Below are 17,875 nucleotides of genomic sequence, written 5' to 3' on the forward strand. Positions count from 1 at the left end.
TACTTATTTATTCAAGTGTGCGCTATTGTCTTACTGGGAATGGTACTTATTTTTTTAAGTGTGCGCTATTGTCTTACTGGGGAATGGTACTTATTTATCCAAGTGTGCGCTATTGCCTTACTGGGGAATAGTACTCATTAATTGAAGTGTGCGATATTGTCTTACTGGGGTGTGGTACTTATTAATTCAAGTGTGCGCTATTGTCTTACTGGGGTGTGGTACTTATTAATTCAAGTGTGCGCTACTGTCTTACTGGGTTATGGTACTTACTAGTAATATGTGACTCGCAGGGCCTCGCGAAGCTCTGGGATGGGGAGGGAGGGGGGGTGTTATAAATAAGGAGTGATAACCGGTTTTACCCGGTGATTTGTTATTGTTGACTAGTAACGGACATGGCCACTACACCCTCGTTCCTCGTCTACTCCGCTTTGAAAATGGCGGCTTTTTCTCGTTCGTAAAGAGGTATAAATTCAAGTGCGCCCTATTGTCTTACTGGGGTATGGTACTTATTTAGTCAAATGTGCGCTATTGTCTTACTGGGGTATGGTACTTATTAATTCAAGTGTGCACCATTGTGTCACTGGGGTGTGGTGCTTATTAATTCAAGTGTGCGCTATTGCCTAACTGGGGTGTGGAACTTATTAATTCATGTGTGCGCTATTTTCTTACTGGTGTGTGATACTTATTAATTCAAGTGTGTGCTATTGCCTTACCGGGCTATGGTACTTATTAATTCAAGTGTGCGCTATTATCTTACTGGGGAGTGGTACTTACTAAATCAAGTGTGTGCTATTGCCTTACTGGGGTATGGTACTTATTAATTCAAGTGTGCACCATAATGTGTCACTGGGGTGTGGTGCTTATTAATTCAAGTGTGCGCTACTGTCACACTGGTGTTTGGTACTTGTCAATTCAATAGTGCGCTATTGTCTTACAGGGGTATGGTAGTGAAGAAATTTTTCAACACGACACGAGCGTAGGACAAAGAAAAAATCTATGTCCCGACGGGAATCGAACCCATGGCCTCCCAGATACCGGTTGGCCACTCTAACAAACTGAGCTATGAGAGACTCGTTGTGAGCTTAGGCCATTTACTAGGTTGATATGTGACACACGTCCTGCATACTGCTAGGATCAGCAATGTCGAAATCATCAAATGTGTAGTAAATAGTAAAGATGGTAAATTTCAGGTTGGTGCGCTGCCATCTTTCTTTTTATATCTTTCAGGTTGGTGCACTGCAGTCTTTCTTTTTATATCTTTCAGGTTGGTGCGCTGCAGTCTTTCTTTTTATTTATTTCAGGTTGGTGCGCTGCCGTCTTTCTTTTTATATCTTTCAGGTTGGTGCACTGCAGTCTTTCTTTTTATATCTTTCAGGTTTCTGCGCTGCCGTCTTTCTTTTTATATCTTTTAGGTTGGTGCACTGCAGTCTTTCTTTTTATATCTTTCAGGTTGGTGCGCTGCAGTCTTTCTTTTTATATCTTTCAGGTTGGTGCACTGCAGTCTTTCTTTTTATATCTTTCAGGTTGGTGCGCTGCAGTCTTTCTTTTTATATCTTTCAGGTTGGTCTTTCAGGTTGGTGCACTGCAGTCTTTCTTTTTTATTTTTCAGGTTGGTGCACTGCAGTCTTTCTTTTTATATCTTTCAGGTTGGGGCGCTGCAGTCTTTCTTTTTATATCTTTCAGGTTGGTGCGCTGCCGTCTTTCTTTTTATATCTTTCAGGTTGGTGCGCTGCAGTCTTTCTTTTTATATCTTTCAGGTTGATGCGCTGCAGTCTTTCTTTTTATATCTTTCAGGTTGGTGCACTGCAGTCTTTCTTTTTATATCTTTCAGGTTGGTGCGCTGCCGTCTTTCTTTTTATATCTTTCAGGTTGGTGCACTGCAGTCTTTCTTTTTATATCTTTCAGGTTGGTGCGCTGCAGACTTTCTTATTATATCTTTCAGGTTGGTGCGCTGCCGTCTTTCTTTTTATATCTTTCAGGTTGGTGCGCTGCAGTCTTTCTTTTTATATCTTTCAGGTTGGTGCACTGCAGTCTTTCTTTTTATATCTTTCAGGTTGGTGCGCTGCAGACTTTCTTATTATATCTTTCAGGTTGGTGCGCTGCCGTCTTTCTTTTTATATCTTTCAGGTTGGTGCGCTGCAGTCTTTCTTTTTATATCTTTCAGGTTGGTGCGCTGCCATCTTTCTTTTTATATCTTTCAGGTTGGTGCACTGCAGTCTTTCTTTTTATATCTTTCAGGTTGGTGCGCTGCAGTCTTTCTTTTTATTTATTTCAGGTTGGTGCGCTGCCGTCTTTCTTTTTATATCTTTCAGGTTGGTGCACTGCAGTCTTTCTTTTTATATCTTTCAGGTTTGTGCGCTGCCGTCTTTCTTTTTATATCTTTTAGGTTGGTGCACTGCAGTCTTTCTTTTTATATCTTTCAGGTTGGTGCACTGCAGTCTTTCTTTTTATATCTTTCAGGTTGGTGCACTGCAGTCTTTCTTTTTATATCTTTCAGGTTGGTGCGCTGCAGTCTTTCTTTTTATATCTTTCAGGTTGGTCTTTCAGGTTGGTGCACTGCAGTCTTTCTTTTTTATTTTTCAGGTTGGTGCACTGCAGTCTTTCTTTTTATATCTTTCAGGTTGGGGCGCTGCAGTCTTTCTTTTTATATCTTTCAGGTTGGTGCGCTGCCGTCTTTCTTTTTATATCTTTCAGGTTGGTGCGCTGCAGTCTTTCTTTTTATATCTTTCAGGTTGATGCGCTGCAGTCTTTCTTTTTATATCTTTCAGGTTGGTGCACTGCAGTCTTTCTTTTTATATCTTTCAGGTTGGTGCGCTGCCGTCTTTCTTTTTATATCTTTCAGGTTGGTGCACTGCAGTCTTTCTTTTTATATCTTTCAGGTTGGTGCGCTGCAGACTTTCTTATTATATCTTTCAGGTTGGTGCGCTGCCGTCTTTCTTTTTATATCTTTCAGGTTGGTGCGCTGCAGTCTTTCTTTTTATATCTTTCAGGTTGGTGCACTGCAGTCTTTCTTTTTATATCTTTCAGGTTGGGGCGCTGCCGTCGTTCTTCTTATATCTTTCAGGTTGGTGCGCTGCAGTCTTTCTTATTTTATCTTTCAGGTTGGTGCGCTGCAGTCTTTCTTTTTATATCTTTCAGGTTGGTGCGCTGCAGTCTTTCTTTTTATATCTTTCAGGTTGGTGCACTGCCGTCTTTCTTTTTATATCTTTCAGGTTGGTGCGCTGCCGTCTTTCTTTTTATATCTTTCAGGTTGGTGCACTGCAGTCTTTCTTTTTATATCTTTCAGGTTGGTGCGCTGCAGTCTTTCTTTTTATATCTTTCAGGTTGGTACGCTGCAGTCTTTCTTTTTATATCTTTCAGGTTGGTGCGCTGCAGTCTCTCTTTTTATATCTTTCAGGTTGGTGCACTGCAGTCTTTCTTTTTATTTCTTTCAGTTGGTGCGCTGCCGTCTTTCTTTTTATATCTTTCAGGTCCGATTGCTTCTATCTTTCAGGTTGGTTCGCTTCTATATCTTTTACTGGGGTATTGTACTAATTAATTCAAGTGTGCGCTATTGTCTTACTGGGGTATGGTAATCATGAATTCAGGTGTGCGCTATTGTCCTACTAGGGTATGGTACTAATTAATTCAAGTGTGCGCTATTGCCTAACTGGGGTATGGTACTAATTAATTCAAGTGTGCGCTATTGCCTAACTGGGGTATGGTACTAATTAATTCAAGTGTGCGCTATTGTCGTACTGGGGTATGGTACTTCTTAATTCAAGTGTGCGCTATTTTCACACTGGGTGTGGTACTTGTTAATTCAATTGTGTGCTTTTGTCTTGGTGGGCGTCTATCTTTGTTTTTATATCTCTTACTGGGGTATGGTACTAATTAATTCAAGTGTGCGCAATTGTCTGGGTATGTTACTATATCTTACTGGGGTATGGTGCGCTATTGTCTTACGGGCATATGGTACTTATTAATTCAAGTGATTGCTATTGTCACACTGGTGTATGTTACTTATTAATTCAAGTGTGCACTATTGTCACACTGGGTATATTACTTATTAATCCAAGTGTGCGCTATTGTCCTACTGGGGTATGGTACTTATTAATTCAAGTGTGCGATATTGTGTTACTTGGGTGTGGTACTTGTTAATTCAATTGTGTGCTATTGTCTTGGTGGGCGTCTATCTTTGTTTTTATCTCTTACTGAAGTATGGTACTTATTAATTTAAGTGTGCACTATTGGCACCCTGGGCGTGGTACTTATTAATTCAAGTTTGTTCTATTGTCTTACTGGGGTATGGTACTTATTAATTCAAGTGTGCACTATTGTCTTACTGGGGTATGGTACTTGTTCATTCGAGTCTGTGCTATTGTCTTACTGGGGTATGGTACTTATTAATTCAAGTGTGCGCTATTGTCTTACTGGGATATGGTACTTATTAATTCAAGTGTGCGCTATTTTCACACTGGGTGGGGTACTTATTTATTCAAGTGTGCACTATTGTCTTACTGGGTATGGTACTTATTAATTCAAGTGTGCGCTATTGTCTTACTGGGGTATGGTACTTATTAATTCAAGTGTGCACTAATGTCTTACTGGGGTTTGGTACTTATTAATTCAAGTGTGTGCTATTGTCTTACTGGGGTATGGTTCTTATTTATCCGACTCTGCGCTATTGTCACACTGGGGTATGATACTTATTAATTCAAGTGTGCACTATTGGCACACTGAGCGTTGTACTTATTTATTCAAGTGTGCGCTATTGTCTTACTAGGGTTTGGTACTTATTAATTCAAGTGTGCACTATTGGCACACTGGGGTATGGTACTTATTAGTTCAAGTGTGCACTATTGGCACACTGGGAGTGGTACTTATTAATTCAAGTGTGCGCTATTGTGTTACCTGGGTGTGGTACTTATTAATTCAAGTGTGCGCTATTGTGTTACCTGGGTGTGGTACTTATTAATTGAAGTGTGCGCTATTGTGTTACCTGGGTGTGGTACTTATTAATTCAAGTGTGCGCTATTGTGTTACCTGGGTGTGGTACTTATTAATTCAAGTGTGCGCTATTGTGTTACCTGGGAGTGGTACTTATTAATTAAAGTGTGCGCTATTGTGTTACCTGGGTGTGGTACTTATTAATTGAAGTGTGTGCTTTTGTCTTGGTGCGCTTCTATCTTTCTTTTTATATCTTTTACCGGGGTATGGTACTAATTAATTCAAGTGTGCGCTATTGTGTTACTGCAGAAACCCATAAGGGTTGAAACGTGTAACTTCCTATGATTCGCATTGTACAAAGCGTGTGCACATTCGTTTACACTAAGTACCATATTTGGAAAATCACGAGAAACATTTAACCAATCAAAATTACTATATTTGGATTAAATTCACAGCTCGCGCTCGATGGCCTAATCTTATTTTTGAACAAGCTTAGTTGAATAAAGTTAAATTTGGTTGTATTGTCCTGTTTCATTTTCTTGAAGTAGTCTGGAGAACTTCGCCTCAATTCACTTAATGTATTTCTTTAGTTTCTGGAAGAAATTTACGGCGTTTTGGTCGAAATTCAAAAAATGTTGCGTGTGTCATTACGTGTATAAAGCATTCGCCTGCAAATTCTTCGCGTTTCCAAATATGGTACTTAGCAAAATGAATATTCAAACGCTGTGCGCGCGCGTTACACGTTTCAACCCTTATGGGTTTCTGGTTACTGGGGAATGGTACTTATTAATTCAAGTTTGTTCTATTGTCTTACTGGGGTATGGTACTTATTAATTCAAGTGTGCGCTATTGTGTTACTGGGGTATGGTACTTATTAATTCAAGTGTGCACTATTGTCTTACTGGGGTATAGTACTAATTAATTCAAGTGTGCGCTATTGTGTTACTGGGGTATGGTACTTATTAATTCAAGTGTGCGCTATTGTCTTACTGGGGTATGATACTTATTAATTCAAGTGTGCACTATTGTCTTACTGGGGTATGGTACTTATTAATTCAAGTTTGTTCTATTGTCTTACTGGGGTATGGTACTTATTAATTCAAGTGTGCGCTATTGTGTTACTAGGGTATGGTACTTATTAATTCAAGTGTGCACTATTGGCACACTGGGTGTAGTACTTATTAGTTCAAGTGTGCGCTATTGTCTTACTGGGGTCTGGTATTAATTAATTCAAGTGTGTGCTATTGTCACACTGAGTCTGGTACTTATTAGTTTAAGTGCGTTCAATTGTCTCAATGGGGTATTGTGAGATGACCATCAGAAACAGTTCCCGGATTTTGAACTTTTTTTGTGCAGGATACAATGATTTCGGTAAACGAAATTTTTTTTTAAGTTAATGCTCCATTAGTTCCACAGACCCATTTTGCAATACGTTGTCCATCTGATTATGCCACTAAGAAATAAAATAGAAGGCTTAGTTGCTGCGAATTCTTTATAGAGTTTGGAATTTGTTATACAGTCAACTCTCTCTTAACGGACACCTCTATAAGACGGACACCTCCATAAGACGGACACCTGGTGATGGTCCCTGGCGTTTTTCAGTCATTTTACTGTAACAAAACTCTCTGTAAGACGGACACCTCTCTAAGACGGACAACGGACATTTTGAAACCACCAACGGACACGCACAAAAAGTTATCTTTTACTGAATAATACTTCGAAACTAAATAGCATAGTAAGTCAGCGCCTTTAGAATACTAAACTTACCAAAAACAATCCGCTATAACATATTACTTCTCTGCTTAAGTATTTGGCACCAATAAGGTAGTTTTTCTACTTACAGTATTACCGTTTGTAATGAACAAACAAGTCGAATTTCTGTTATTGTTTTGTTCCACCTTACAGCTTTTGCTAAAGTAAGGGACTTAAAACAGACGTGTATTCGTTGTGCATAGCCGTTTAGCTTAATCTTCTCAAAATTTCTGGTGTCATGTTACCTCGACTTTCTATAAGGCAGACACCTCTCTAAGACGGACAGTTGAGGCTGGTCCCGACGGTGTCCGTCTTAGAGAGAGTTGACTGTAGTGGGACTTGCCATTGAATTCAAATTTCCCTGTTCTAAAAGTAGACACCCTTCTCACTGTGATGGACTCCTGCTATTATCTATACAAAAGAGTCAAGAACATGGCGCTGTCAGCAGTTGTTACACTATTACCCTGCAGGTTGATATTATATCACTACAGTAAAAACCCCGCGTATAAGTACCTGGGTAACCGGTTTTAAGAACCTGCTAGGGCTACAATTTTCATTTTAAGCCATCTCTACTTTGATAAGAACCAATTAAGTCTATTAAGGCTAAAATTTTAAGTTAGGGTTTTATCAGTGGAGTTGGCGACTGTTGCGCTAGAAGTTTCTCCTCATTGCTCATTAGAGCGTAACAGAGAACTCCAAAGAAAGGCAATACTGTAGGTTGATTGCTTGGAAATGGTTATGAATGTACCGTATTTGTCCCACGATTTTCTTGGTATCAACTTTGAAATGGCATTTCAGAGAACTGACTCTGCGTTTGTTTGTTATGTTTTGTTGTATATCTTAGCCTGGAAAGCAGAGAATCGAAGTCAAAGAGAAATCTAGATGTTTGTAAATATGAAATATTTCTTGGAAAATAAAAATAACCTTTAGGTAGTGGTAACGGTACCGGGTGTTTGATTTTGAGAGAAATCTTGACACGAGTAATTATAAAAAAGACGCTTGAATTATCTTTTATTGATATTGCTATGGGATATTCCAAAATTATTCTTAACGATAAGAAACAACCCAACAGTTTGGCACTATTTAAGACAACAGTGGAGATGATGTTCACTACAAAGCAATAACGTACATCTACATCAATTTAGTCAAACTCTATAAGAACGGGATAAGAAGATAAATCGTGCTCTTGGATGTCATTGGTGACCGTGTCTTGTGTGACTTGGGTGTCACTGTCAACCATTCCTTGTGTGACTTGGGTGTCATTGTCGACCGAGTCTTGCGTGACTTGGGTGTCATTGTCGACCGAGTCTTGTGTGACTTGGGTGACATTGGCGAACGTGTCTTGTGTGACTTGGGTGTCACTGTCGATCGAGTCTTGCGTGACTTGGGTGTCACTGTCGACCGTGTCTTGTGCACGTGTGACTTGGGGAGGTGGTGGTTCAGTTGAATAGAATAAACCTTCTATTCGTTTTACTTGACCTCTCACGTAACCAATGATTGACCCAAACATGCCTTCGGCTTGTTCCGTTTCATGGTCAACGGCCGTTTCTTGTGTGGCTTTGGTGTCACTGACGGCCGTGTCTTGTGTGGATTTGGTGTCTTTCACGACCGTGTCTTGCGCTGGTGTGGCCTCCTTGATGAACGTGTCTTGTGTGACTTTGGTGTCACTGACAACCGTGTCTTGTTTGACTTTGGTGTCCGCGACAACTGTGTCTTGTATCACTCTGGTGTCGTAGTCGAGCGTATCTTGTGTGGCTTCGGACTTCTTAACGATCGTGTCTTGTGTGTCCTGGGTAGGTGATTTTTCCGTTGGTAAGACACCTTCTATTCGTTTAACGTGATGTTGCACGTAACCAAAGATGGAACCAAGCATGGTTTGGGCGGGTTCTTCTTCAACGGTGATGCGGGCATCGGGAACTAAAAAAGTGTAAAGTTATGTGTGATTTGATATTTATTGTGCTAAATTAGGGTACAATGCAGCTTGAAGAAATTCAATTCAAAATTGCTTCTTTGCTTAATGGCAGGTATAACAACAGAAGCAACAGACAAACTTGTGGCCTAGTTTGTTTGTTTGTTTGTGTGTTTGCTTCTTCGCTTGCTTGTTTGTTTGTTTGTTTGTTTGTTTGCATCAGTTAAATTTCAAGAAGTTAGACATTACCTTTGTCAAGGGGTGCAACATCGTGACGTAAATCACTGGTTGTAAAGGGGACTTCCTCTTTGGTGTAGTGACATTGTAATCCATAAGCATCTGATGTGTTGTAGTTTAATCTATCGCTACTGTCTATTTCGTGGAGTGGATGATCATCTCTGTGCTCTTCTCTATCATAAATGATTTCTCTGTCGCTGTAGTGTTGTTGTCCATCTGTACCTTCGTAGTCTTCTTCGTAGTCGTGCATCTGGGGATCTAAAATAAAAAGAAAGTTTATTAAGATTAAAAAGATTGAAGTTAGACTTGCCTCAAGTCGACTCTTCAGTGACGAAGTCGCGAGAAGCGAGTTTTTTGCCCAACTGTCTTCCACTAAAAACATATCGAATGGACTTTGAGAAAGTTTAGGTCACAGTCTGTTCTAATCCAGTGAATTGTTGGAGCCAGGAGTCTTATCAGTGCTGGGTTTTTTCCGGAGAAAGCAGAACATAAGACTTTAGACGGTCCCGACTTTGTCGCATGCCACTTTTGTAGCATGCGGTGCTCGTGTCATGCAAAAATTGTATAGTGAAACTTTCTTCAGACGGTACGATAATGATAGAGTTTCAAACATGTTTCCAAATCTTACAAAATTGTTCGTGTCGTTCACGACAGTCGCCAGTCAAGTTGTAGGTTTGACTTAAAAGAAACAATTACTTAACAGTCCACGATGAAAAATTTAATGTACGTTTCAAGATAAATGCGTAGATCTCCCAATGTCATCGTCTCGATATCTTTCTTATGCCTTATTGTTATCTTTTTGTGACAGTAATTATCTCTTCAAGAGTACTAGGTAGGTTTAGGTTTGCTGTTATTATTTACTTTTCTGACAAGAGACCTGGCCAGTACTAATCTCAGATAGGTGTCCATGCTTGTGATTGTATTGTATGATTGTCGTATAGTGGCGTATAGTGTGATTGTCAAGGGTGAAAGTAATTATGAAGAGAACTGTTGTTGGCCATGGTGACTGACGTTTTGACAACCTTCGCGGAAGTACATACATACATACATACATAAATTGAATTTCAGAGTAGCTTCACAAGCTAACATTTCCGACAACAAAATATTTGATAACGAAAAATTAAAATAGAAATTGCTATTTACATATTTACAATTGACTTATATTAACTAATTACAAAATTGTCATTTACATGTTTCATGAATTGGCTTTGCTGATGTGCTTTTTGAAGTCTGAGAAATTACATAACCTTCTAAAATTGGGTAGAGAATGCCATTCTTTTGTTGCCAGATTAGTAAAGGATTGGAGACCAAAGGTTGTAGTTTTAGGTTTGGGCATTTCCAGTATATAGTTTCCACGCAGGTTGTATGAAGTAGAACGGAACGAGAACATGTTTCTATTGAAATATAGACTTCTGTACTAGATAGTAAGTCATCTTTAGAGTCAAGTCACCAACAACAGTTCTTTTCAGAACTACTCTCACCCGGACGATCACACTATACGCACTATTTTTATTTTATTTTTGTTATAGCCTGAAGATGACTTTCGCTCAGGTTGTCGAAACGTCAGTCGCCAACAACTGATCTCACCCAGTCGATCACGCTATACGAACTACTGGTACTCCTGAATTCAAACCATTTACTATACTTAGGAACCATTTTAGTATAATTTTGCTTGCTAAAGGCTCTGCATATTGTAAAGCACTGGAAAATGAAGAAAGAGGCGTCTGGCAATTTTTCAAGCATAACTCAAACACGTTTTGTCATTGTGACGAAAGCAAGTCCTAGTGGGGGGGGGGGGGGGGTGGGGGTGGATAGAAACGAGGTCTGGGACCGAGTAGCGATGCTCTCACAACTTGCAACGCGCTCAATACACGATGTAGTCAGCGGTTTTTGGACGATGATGCAACAGGCAATCTTTTCCCGTGAAATGGAAGCTATGGCAATCACGACTACCATGCCGTGGAATCACTTATTATAAAGGGGTTCAATTCTCTTAACTAAAAATCTAAAAGCAGTGTGTCTATCCAATAATTTCGTCATCGTCGTGTAGTTGTACGAACGCAGAATTTTGTGATGACGTGCTACTTTTTAGTGCTGAAATGCAAATGATTGTAACACGATTTACAACTGGCCCACATGGGGATTGTAAACGAGGTAAAACAAAGAACAACCAAGTCAACAAACAACCTCGAAACAATAGAGCAAGAACGATAGCTCCGACCGGCGCGGGAATATTCGATCGCCACGTTTTTATTACCATTTCCGTGATGGTTTTAATTCATAACAAACACCACATATTGACACCAAGAACCTTTCCGGAGAAATTTTCGCTGCTTTAAAGACAAAACTTAGAAAACCCTTTTTCACTACTATAAAAAAATAATCGAACTCTCCCACTGGTCCCATGTTGTTATTGTTTTGGCAAGTTCACAAAGAAAGGAGCTGCTCGTGCGCCTCAGAGACATCCGCTGACTACCGCCCCGATGATTGCTTTGCAAGTTGTGAGAGCATCGCTCAGATTTCATATAAAGGAATGTATGGGAAGCTGCTTCCACCCTCCCCCTTCCGGCAAGTCCTTTTGGAAGATCTCTCACTCTGATCATCGTGCGTTATGTTGTTACTTTTATTTTTCACCCGTCCTCATTTGGCCATGGGACGCATGAGGCCTCCACGTTTATGTAAATATTGGATTATTGTAACCTCAACATGTTTTTTAGTCATAAACTCAGTACTTACATTCACCATGCTCCGTGTCCTGTGAATGAAGATGTTTCGCGTGTTTCTTGGATTTCATTTTATCGTAATCCGGCATATCGTCTCCACTTGATTCTCCTTCTGAATGCCAACTCCATAACGAGGCTGTTCGTCCTTCCCTGGATTGAACAAATCAGTAATGACTCAATAGACTGCGCATGCTTTTAAAATATGCTTGGCGCGGAGTTCATTTTCGTTGGCTAGAGCCCGAGTAGCCGTAAAAACGACAACGCGCAGAGCTAGTAAAATTAATTGAGCGGATAAAGAAACGGCATTTGCGCAATTGGGGACGAATATCCGCCAAGAATTTTCCACGAATTTTATTTATTTCTTCCCCACCGCACCATCCCCTCCTACCCTTAGAACTACGATTTTATAATAACCCTCCTCCTTATTATGAAATAAAGAAAGGTGGTAACTTGTAATTTGTCTATCTTATACACAGGTGTTAAGAAAAACTTCTGATCGCAAGTCCTGTAGGCCGTTCATTTGCGATGTTAGCTGTGTAAGTTACTATATGGAAATAGCACTCACCCTCTCTGTTTCTGCAATTGTAATTCTTGTAATTCATCTATAAATCCTTCTATTTTCCTTCCTTCTCTGAAAGAAAATGGTTACAACTTTTATTAGTTTAGAATGAAGATTCTGTCAGGTATACGATCGCGTATGACTTTACTAACTATACTATCGGGCGAGGTAGCGGGAAGCAAGAAACGTTTTTTCCTGTAAAAACGCTCTAAATCTCCGATTTTTAACTCTCCAACCAAACTCCATAGGGAACACAGGAGTAGATAGATAACTTTATTTAGTCAGTTACGGTATTCATTTTTTATAATTCCCTAGCTGTTGGATGAGCCCTGCATTTAAAGTTTGTTTATTACAATGTAGTCTACTGCTGATTCTGATCTACACCAAGATCCGGCTACAATTTGCTCATGTTGGCAGAGTGGTCCTTGCATTGTTACAGAGGTCAACTTCATTTATACACGGTGAACATTGTGACGTCAGCTTTGGAGAATGGATAATGCCACATCTGCTCGAGTTTGAGCTTGGACTAGGTCAAAACTGTGCTCTGATTATTAGATGAAGTGAGCCCTAGATAAGGCAACTATTAGGCCTAAGCAAAATTCACGCTTAGTTAGGTATGGGGGTATGTTCAGTCAGCTGTTCCTTTGTAGACATGACAGTCAAGAATGACACTTCATATAATGACGCGGTCTGGCGGATTAACGTGGTGATGTAGTGGTGAAAGAAGGACGTTAGCATGCCAGAGTTTCCGGGTTCGATCCTTGATTTTTTAGTTTTCTGCATCGAAAGATCATACGAAGTGTCTAGAAGTCCAAAAGCCCGTAGCCAGAACAGGCGGTCTAGCGAGACAGAGCTCGGAAGGCCATAAACGAAACGCGAAGCGCAAGGACGAACATGGAGTGTGAGAGAAGAGCAAGTTTATTTCACATTACTCCCTTGTCACGCTTCGCGTCCACGCTCGTGTAACGAGTACCTTACTAAACCGCCTGTTCTGCAGGCTAGTCACACTGCACGTGACTTGAGCCTCACTTTATCGAGAAATCGATCCACAAACCGCCTATTTTACCGGCTATCTCTGTCATGGCAGGCAAATAAAAACACTTGGTTTATCATCAACTTGAGCCTTACAGCGATTTTTACTTGAGTGTCGAAAGTAATTCGCGTTTGCTTTGGTTTTGCATTACTGCGCTTAGTGATTGGTTTATGAAACTCGCGCCACTTTTTCAACCAATCAGAAGTGAAATCAAAACCAATTGTCATTCACTCGCGTACGTTTTCCCGCGCTTCGTGCTGGCTACATGTATTTGCTTCGAGTTTTTATTGGTTCACTGGATAGTTTGCGTCCTTTGTGATTGGCCAGAGTGATTACTTTGGTTTTGATTTTACGACACTCGGTTGAAAACAGCTCTATAGTAAACAGTTAATCCAGTTACCTAAAATACGACTCGTACATTTAGGCGAATTTTTACTCACTGCTCTTCCTGCTTTTTCTTAGATCCAGATGTGTAGGAAATAGCGAAAATAAGGACGATAGCAAGTAACAAAGGAACTCCAAAGAATCCATATTCTTTGACCCAATCTCCCAGAAATCCTTCACCTAAGAAAAAAAATTAAGTCATTTTACTACACGCTAGACGTTTTTAGTTAAATGTAAGTGAGTTTACGTATATTTTTCAAAGCCATTTTCACTGCTTGTAGTCGCCCTTTCTCGTCTTTGGGAAAGGAGAGCGAGCACAAAACAAGAATGCCCTTCTCTCCCCCCACCACACACACACACACACATACCCTCTCTCTCTCTCTCTTGCCACACACTAAACCTCTTGCCCTATAATTCATTCGTGCCGCAGAAAAAATTATTAATGCTATTTTTTGTAGGGTAACAAAAGGTTTTGCCGTCTTGTTGTGCCTTAAAATGAGCTGCAAAGTAAACCCCGTCCGTACCTTGTTCGGTGTCGCCAGCTTGTTTCATAAAGGTTTGGTTTGGCATTTCTGTAAATAAAAAAATGGTAACAGACTAAGTTAAGTGAGTGTGTAGGGAAAAAATCGATGAACGTTTAATGTGGCTTTCAAAAGCAATCTGCGATTTAGTTGGTATTGTTTGCCTTCACTCCTGTGTTCCGTACGATTCACCTCGTCAGGTAGATAAACTTACACAGTCATACAATGGTTAAATTTAATAGGGGTTTCCCAATCATAGGACTCGCATAAAACTAAAAAATAGCGAACATATAACCATGAATATAAACATATAAATATTATAAAAGTTTTGCTTTCAGAATGTATCACGAATCATTCTTTCACGTTTTCTTTCTTAGCCAGTCATGTTTGCAAGAGCAAAATGAAAGTTCTACTGCTATGTAGTACGTAGGTTAGTACCACTTTGTACCCTGGTTCTAGAGGTTTTCTTTGTTCTATTTTTAGCCTCGAAACAGTGAAAACGAATAGCAAGAAAACGAGATTTCTTTTCTCGTTCACCAGGCTAACCTTTCTTTGATGAATAGAAATTCAAATCTTTCATTGATTCTTTAATAACGATCCACAACAAACGAAGAACAACAGTTTAAAATGGTATTGGTCTAAATGGGCCATGTTGCCGATTCGACTTACGTTTTGTAGCAAAAACGGATAGGAATGTCACTAATATACCCCCTGGATGGGATGTTGGTCCATTGTAGGACACCCCAGTCCCCTTCCACCCCCATGTCGTTAGGTTTCCCCAGCAATTCCCCAGTGCCAGGAGCCCATGACCTAGTGCCCAGTTAAAGGCTATAAGTAGGGTATGGATGGGTTTAACTGACAGCTGAGGTTGTCAGTTGAGAAATGGGCCGAAATTTTAGCTGAAAGCTGAGAAATCGCCAAGATTTTACAATCTGATAACTGAGATCCCTTTTGTAAGCTGAGTAACAGTATTGGTGAAATTGAACCAATTATTTCTTTTAAAATCTCTCCATACAGGTACTTACTGTAAAACATGACTTGAACGCCTCTCACTTCACAACCTTTGGAATTGCATGCTGACGCACTGTAAATACCTGAATCTTCCTCAGTAAACGGAGATTCCACGAGCAAACGCCTATCATCATCTTCAAATGTCTTGTACCTGCTACCAATCACCAGCTCGTGCTGGTCTTTCTGCCACTGTATTTTGATTGGTTGAAGCCCTTTGACGAACACGCTTATATTGAATGGCTTCTTGTCAGTCACAGGAATGCGGAGTGGAGACTTGACTTTAAAATAAATGTAAGGCTTGCTTCCGGACAGTTTCACGGCTGCCGTTTCTAACACAGTTCTATTAATCTCCTGTACTGTACCATCCAAAGGCCTTGGTTTAGCTTATAAAGCAGAAGTTAATGTACATAAGTTATACCGGTATAAAGGGGCTAGGTCACGGTACTTTAGGTAATTCTATTTATTTTCGTTTATAAAGAGCTCTAAACTTCAAAATGGCAAAGCAGAAGTCTTTTATTGGCAAAATCATGGCCACATAACAAACAAGGATGAGTTTGGAGCATTGTAAATGACACTTTCATACAAATTGAGATAAACTTGAAAAAGTCGGGCCGACGTTTTAAGTTTACCCAAACGCAATCCGTTTAAAATCTTCTCGAATTTTGCCCATCCAGGCCTCTTTTTGGCCTTTCTATGTTTCTTTTGGGTTCTTCTACGTATACAGTTTTAAGCTGTTATTGTGATATTTCAGTTAATTCTATGACCAGTTGGTCAGTGCCGTAATTGCCTAAAATTGCGTGACATAGCCCCTTTAAACCACACTAAAACATTGTTTAAAAACTGCTTGGTGCAACGTGGTTTTAAAATTTTGCACCCAGCTTGCAAACGCAGAAGAATTTTCGCTTTGCAAAATTCGGTGTGTGTTCATTGACTGGCATGCGAGTTGCTTTCTGGTGTTTTATGACCACCATCGCTGGTACAACTAGTAGGTGAAATAGTAAAACACAACAAAAATCTCATACCTAACAAAACTACTGGGTTTTTTTCAAAAACCGCTAACACTACTGTAATGGAAACATCACCTTGCGAGACAGAAATTCCCTTCTCTTTCTCTCATCTCTCCTTGAATACCGAATCTCTGTCTCACATGGTATCGTAACAGCAGTTTACATATAACATGTTAAACTGTTTCAATACTTACGCACGATTATGACAACCTCTGCCTTCGAAATTGTGCTGTTTTGAAGATTTTTATCTTTAACTAAACACCCGTAGTCTCCTGCATCCTGTTCTGTTAAGTTAGTGATGGTAAACGTCTGTCCTTCTTGTATGAGTTTCTTACCATTAGGTACCAGGTAAAATAAAGGGATCGGGTCACGATGCAGTGACAGCGCTGTGTAATAAGCTGCCTCGGTAGTTATACAGTCAATTGTAACATTCTCTCCTTCATGGAGCTGGTAGGAAATCACAGTGTCGTCAGCATATGTTAAAGAGGCTCTGGCACATACTGAAATTAAAATGAGTTCAACTGTTAATCACGGTTAAATTTATTGACTTACTCTTGCTTTCAGTTATGTTTTAGTGTGGAATTTTTCGTTAGACCTCGTTAGGCTGCGATCGCAGTCGGTTTTTCGGCTGTTGTTTCACACTATCTTATATGCTACATCAAAACAAAAAAATCAGAAGACTTCTTAAATAGCTCTTCTTGAGAATAAATCTAAAACCAATGATTGAAATCACAATATCAATCACGAAGTACAATTAGCCAATCAGAATTCATGTAAAAATAATGTACATGGCGGAAGACGCGGTAAAATATCAAATCAAGATGGAGTTTGTTTTACCTCTGATCTGCCGAAATAAGTCAAAAAGTCTTTGTTCTGATTGGTTCTGGCGTGTTGAAAAGTTTCTCTACCAATCACATAGCCTAATTAGCAAGCAAAAACCAAAGCAAGGCCACTTGAATCTTCAGAGAACCGTTTCAGTGGCATCGTCTAAAATTCCACATTCATGCAACCAATTCAATCAAAAGAACAAGATGGAAAAGGAAATACCGATTGGTTTTAAAGGCCGTAACTCAAGCAGCGCAAGGCAGTAGTAGTTAAGGTTCAACGTAAGATTGTTGACGTGATTTAACTATAACCTAGTCAATAGATATACTACCGCACAAAGAACACAATTTAGATTTAACTTAATTTTATAAAAGATAGACCCACCTGAACAACACAAAATGACGCATCCAGTCATAAATAGGCTTAAAACAAGTTTTTCAAGGCAACTCTTTCCCATAACTCAATATCGAAAAACTGTCAAATCTTTTGAGAAACGCACAGGATCAAGTAGCCATCGGCTGCCGATGGCTACTCCAAAGCTACATTTCTGTTGATTCTTTTTAGCGTGGCTGTACAAAGTTTGCACTTTAATTATGAGGTCATTTGGCTTCCATTAATGCGCGCGGCAGATGAGCTCGCGCAGAGGCCCCTGTAGAACGCTTTTCTCCTACGAAGGCTCATATAAATTGACAAGGAAACTCAATCATCAATTACGCGCTCTTATTTGCTTAGTACCACTTATATACACAAAAGCTATTGAAAAAAGAAGAAATAAACATGGAAGAATATATAAGCCGGAAAGTTATCTGCAAATTTCAAATTAAAAACAGCTTTCTGTTGCCCTCTAACCCCCCCCCCCCCCCCCCCGTTTTTAAAATCTCCATAAGAGGAATACCATTTGGGTAAAAAGACCAGTCGTTTCTTTTTCTTCATGTGTAGTTTGCGCACCTGTGTTGTAAACGTTATTCTTCCCAAACAAAAGTTG

At 39.8% G+C, this 17,875-nt stretch overlaps 1 protein-coding gene across 1 annotated transcript; it reads right to left on the bottom strand.

Moving 5' to 3' along the window:
• Positions 1-7,549: 7,549 nt before the first annotated feature.
• Positions 7,550-17,492, bottom strand: LOC144647340 (uncharacterized). The gene is made up of 9 exons (XM_078507134.1): positions 17,275-17,492; positions 16,260-16,565; positions 15,073-15,441; positions 14,051-14,098; positions 13,583-13,706; positions 12,116-12,181; positions 11,564-11,700; positions 8,840-9,085; positions 7,550-8,598 (listed from the first exon to the last, which is right to left on the bottom strand). Exons 1-9 carry the CDS (start codon positions 17,345-17,347, stop codon positions 7,823-7,825), a joined length of 2,145 nt encoding a protein of 714 aa, XP_078363260.1. The 5' UTR covers positions 17,348-17,492; the 3' UTR covers positions 7,550-7,822.
• Between the last annotated feature and the right edge of the window lie 383 nt (positions 17,493-17,875).

Source organism: Oculina patagonica, chromosome 3 (genome assembly GCF_052425735.1).
Source record: "Oculina patagonica isolate OP01 chromosome 3, crgOcupat, whole genome shotgun sequence".
Taxonomy (NCBI): Eukaryota; Metazoa; Cnidaria; class Anthozoa; order Scleractinia; family Oculinidae; genus Oculina; species Oculina patagonica.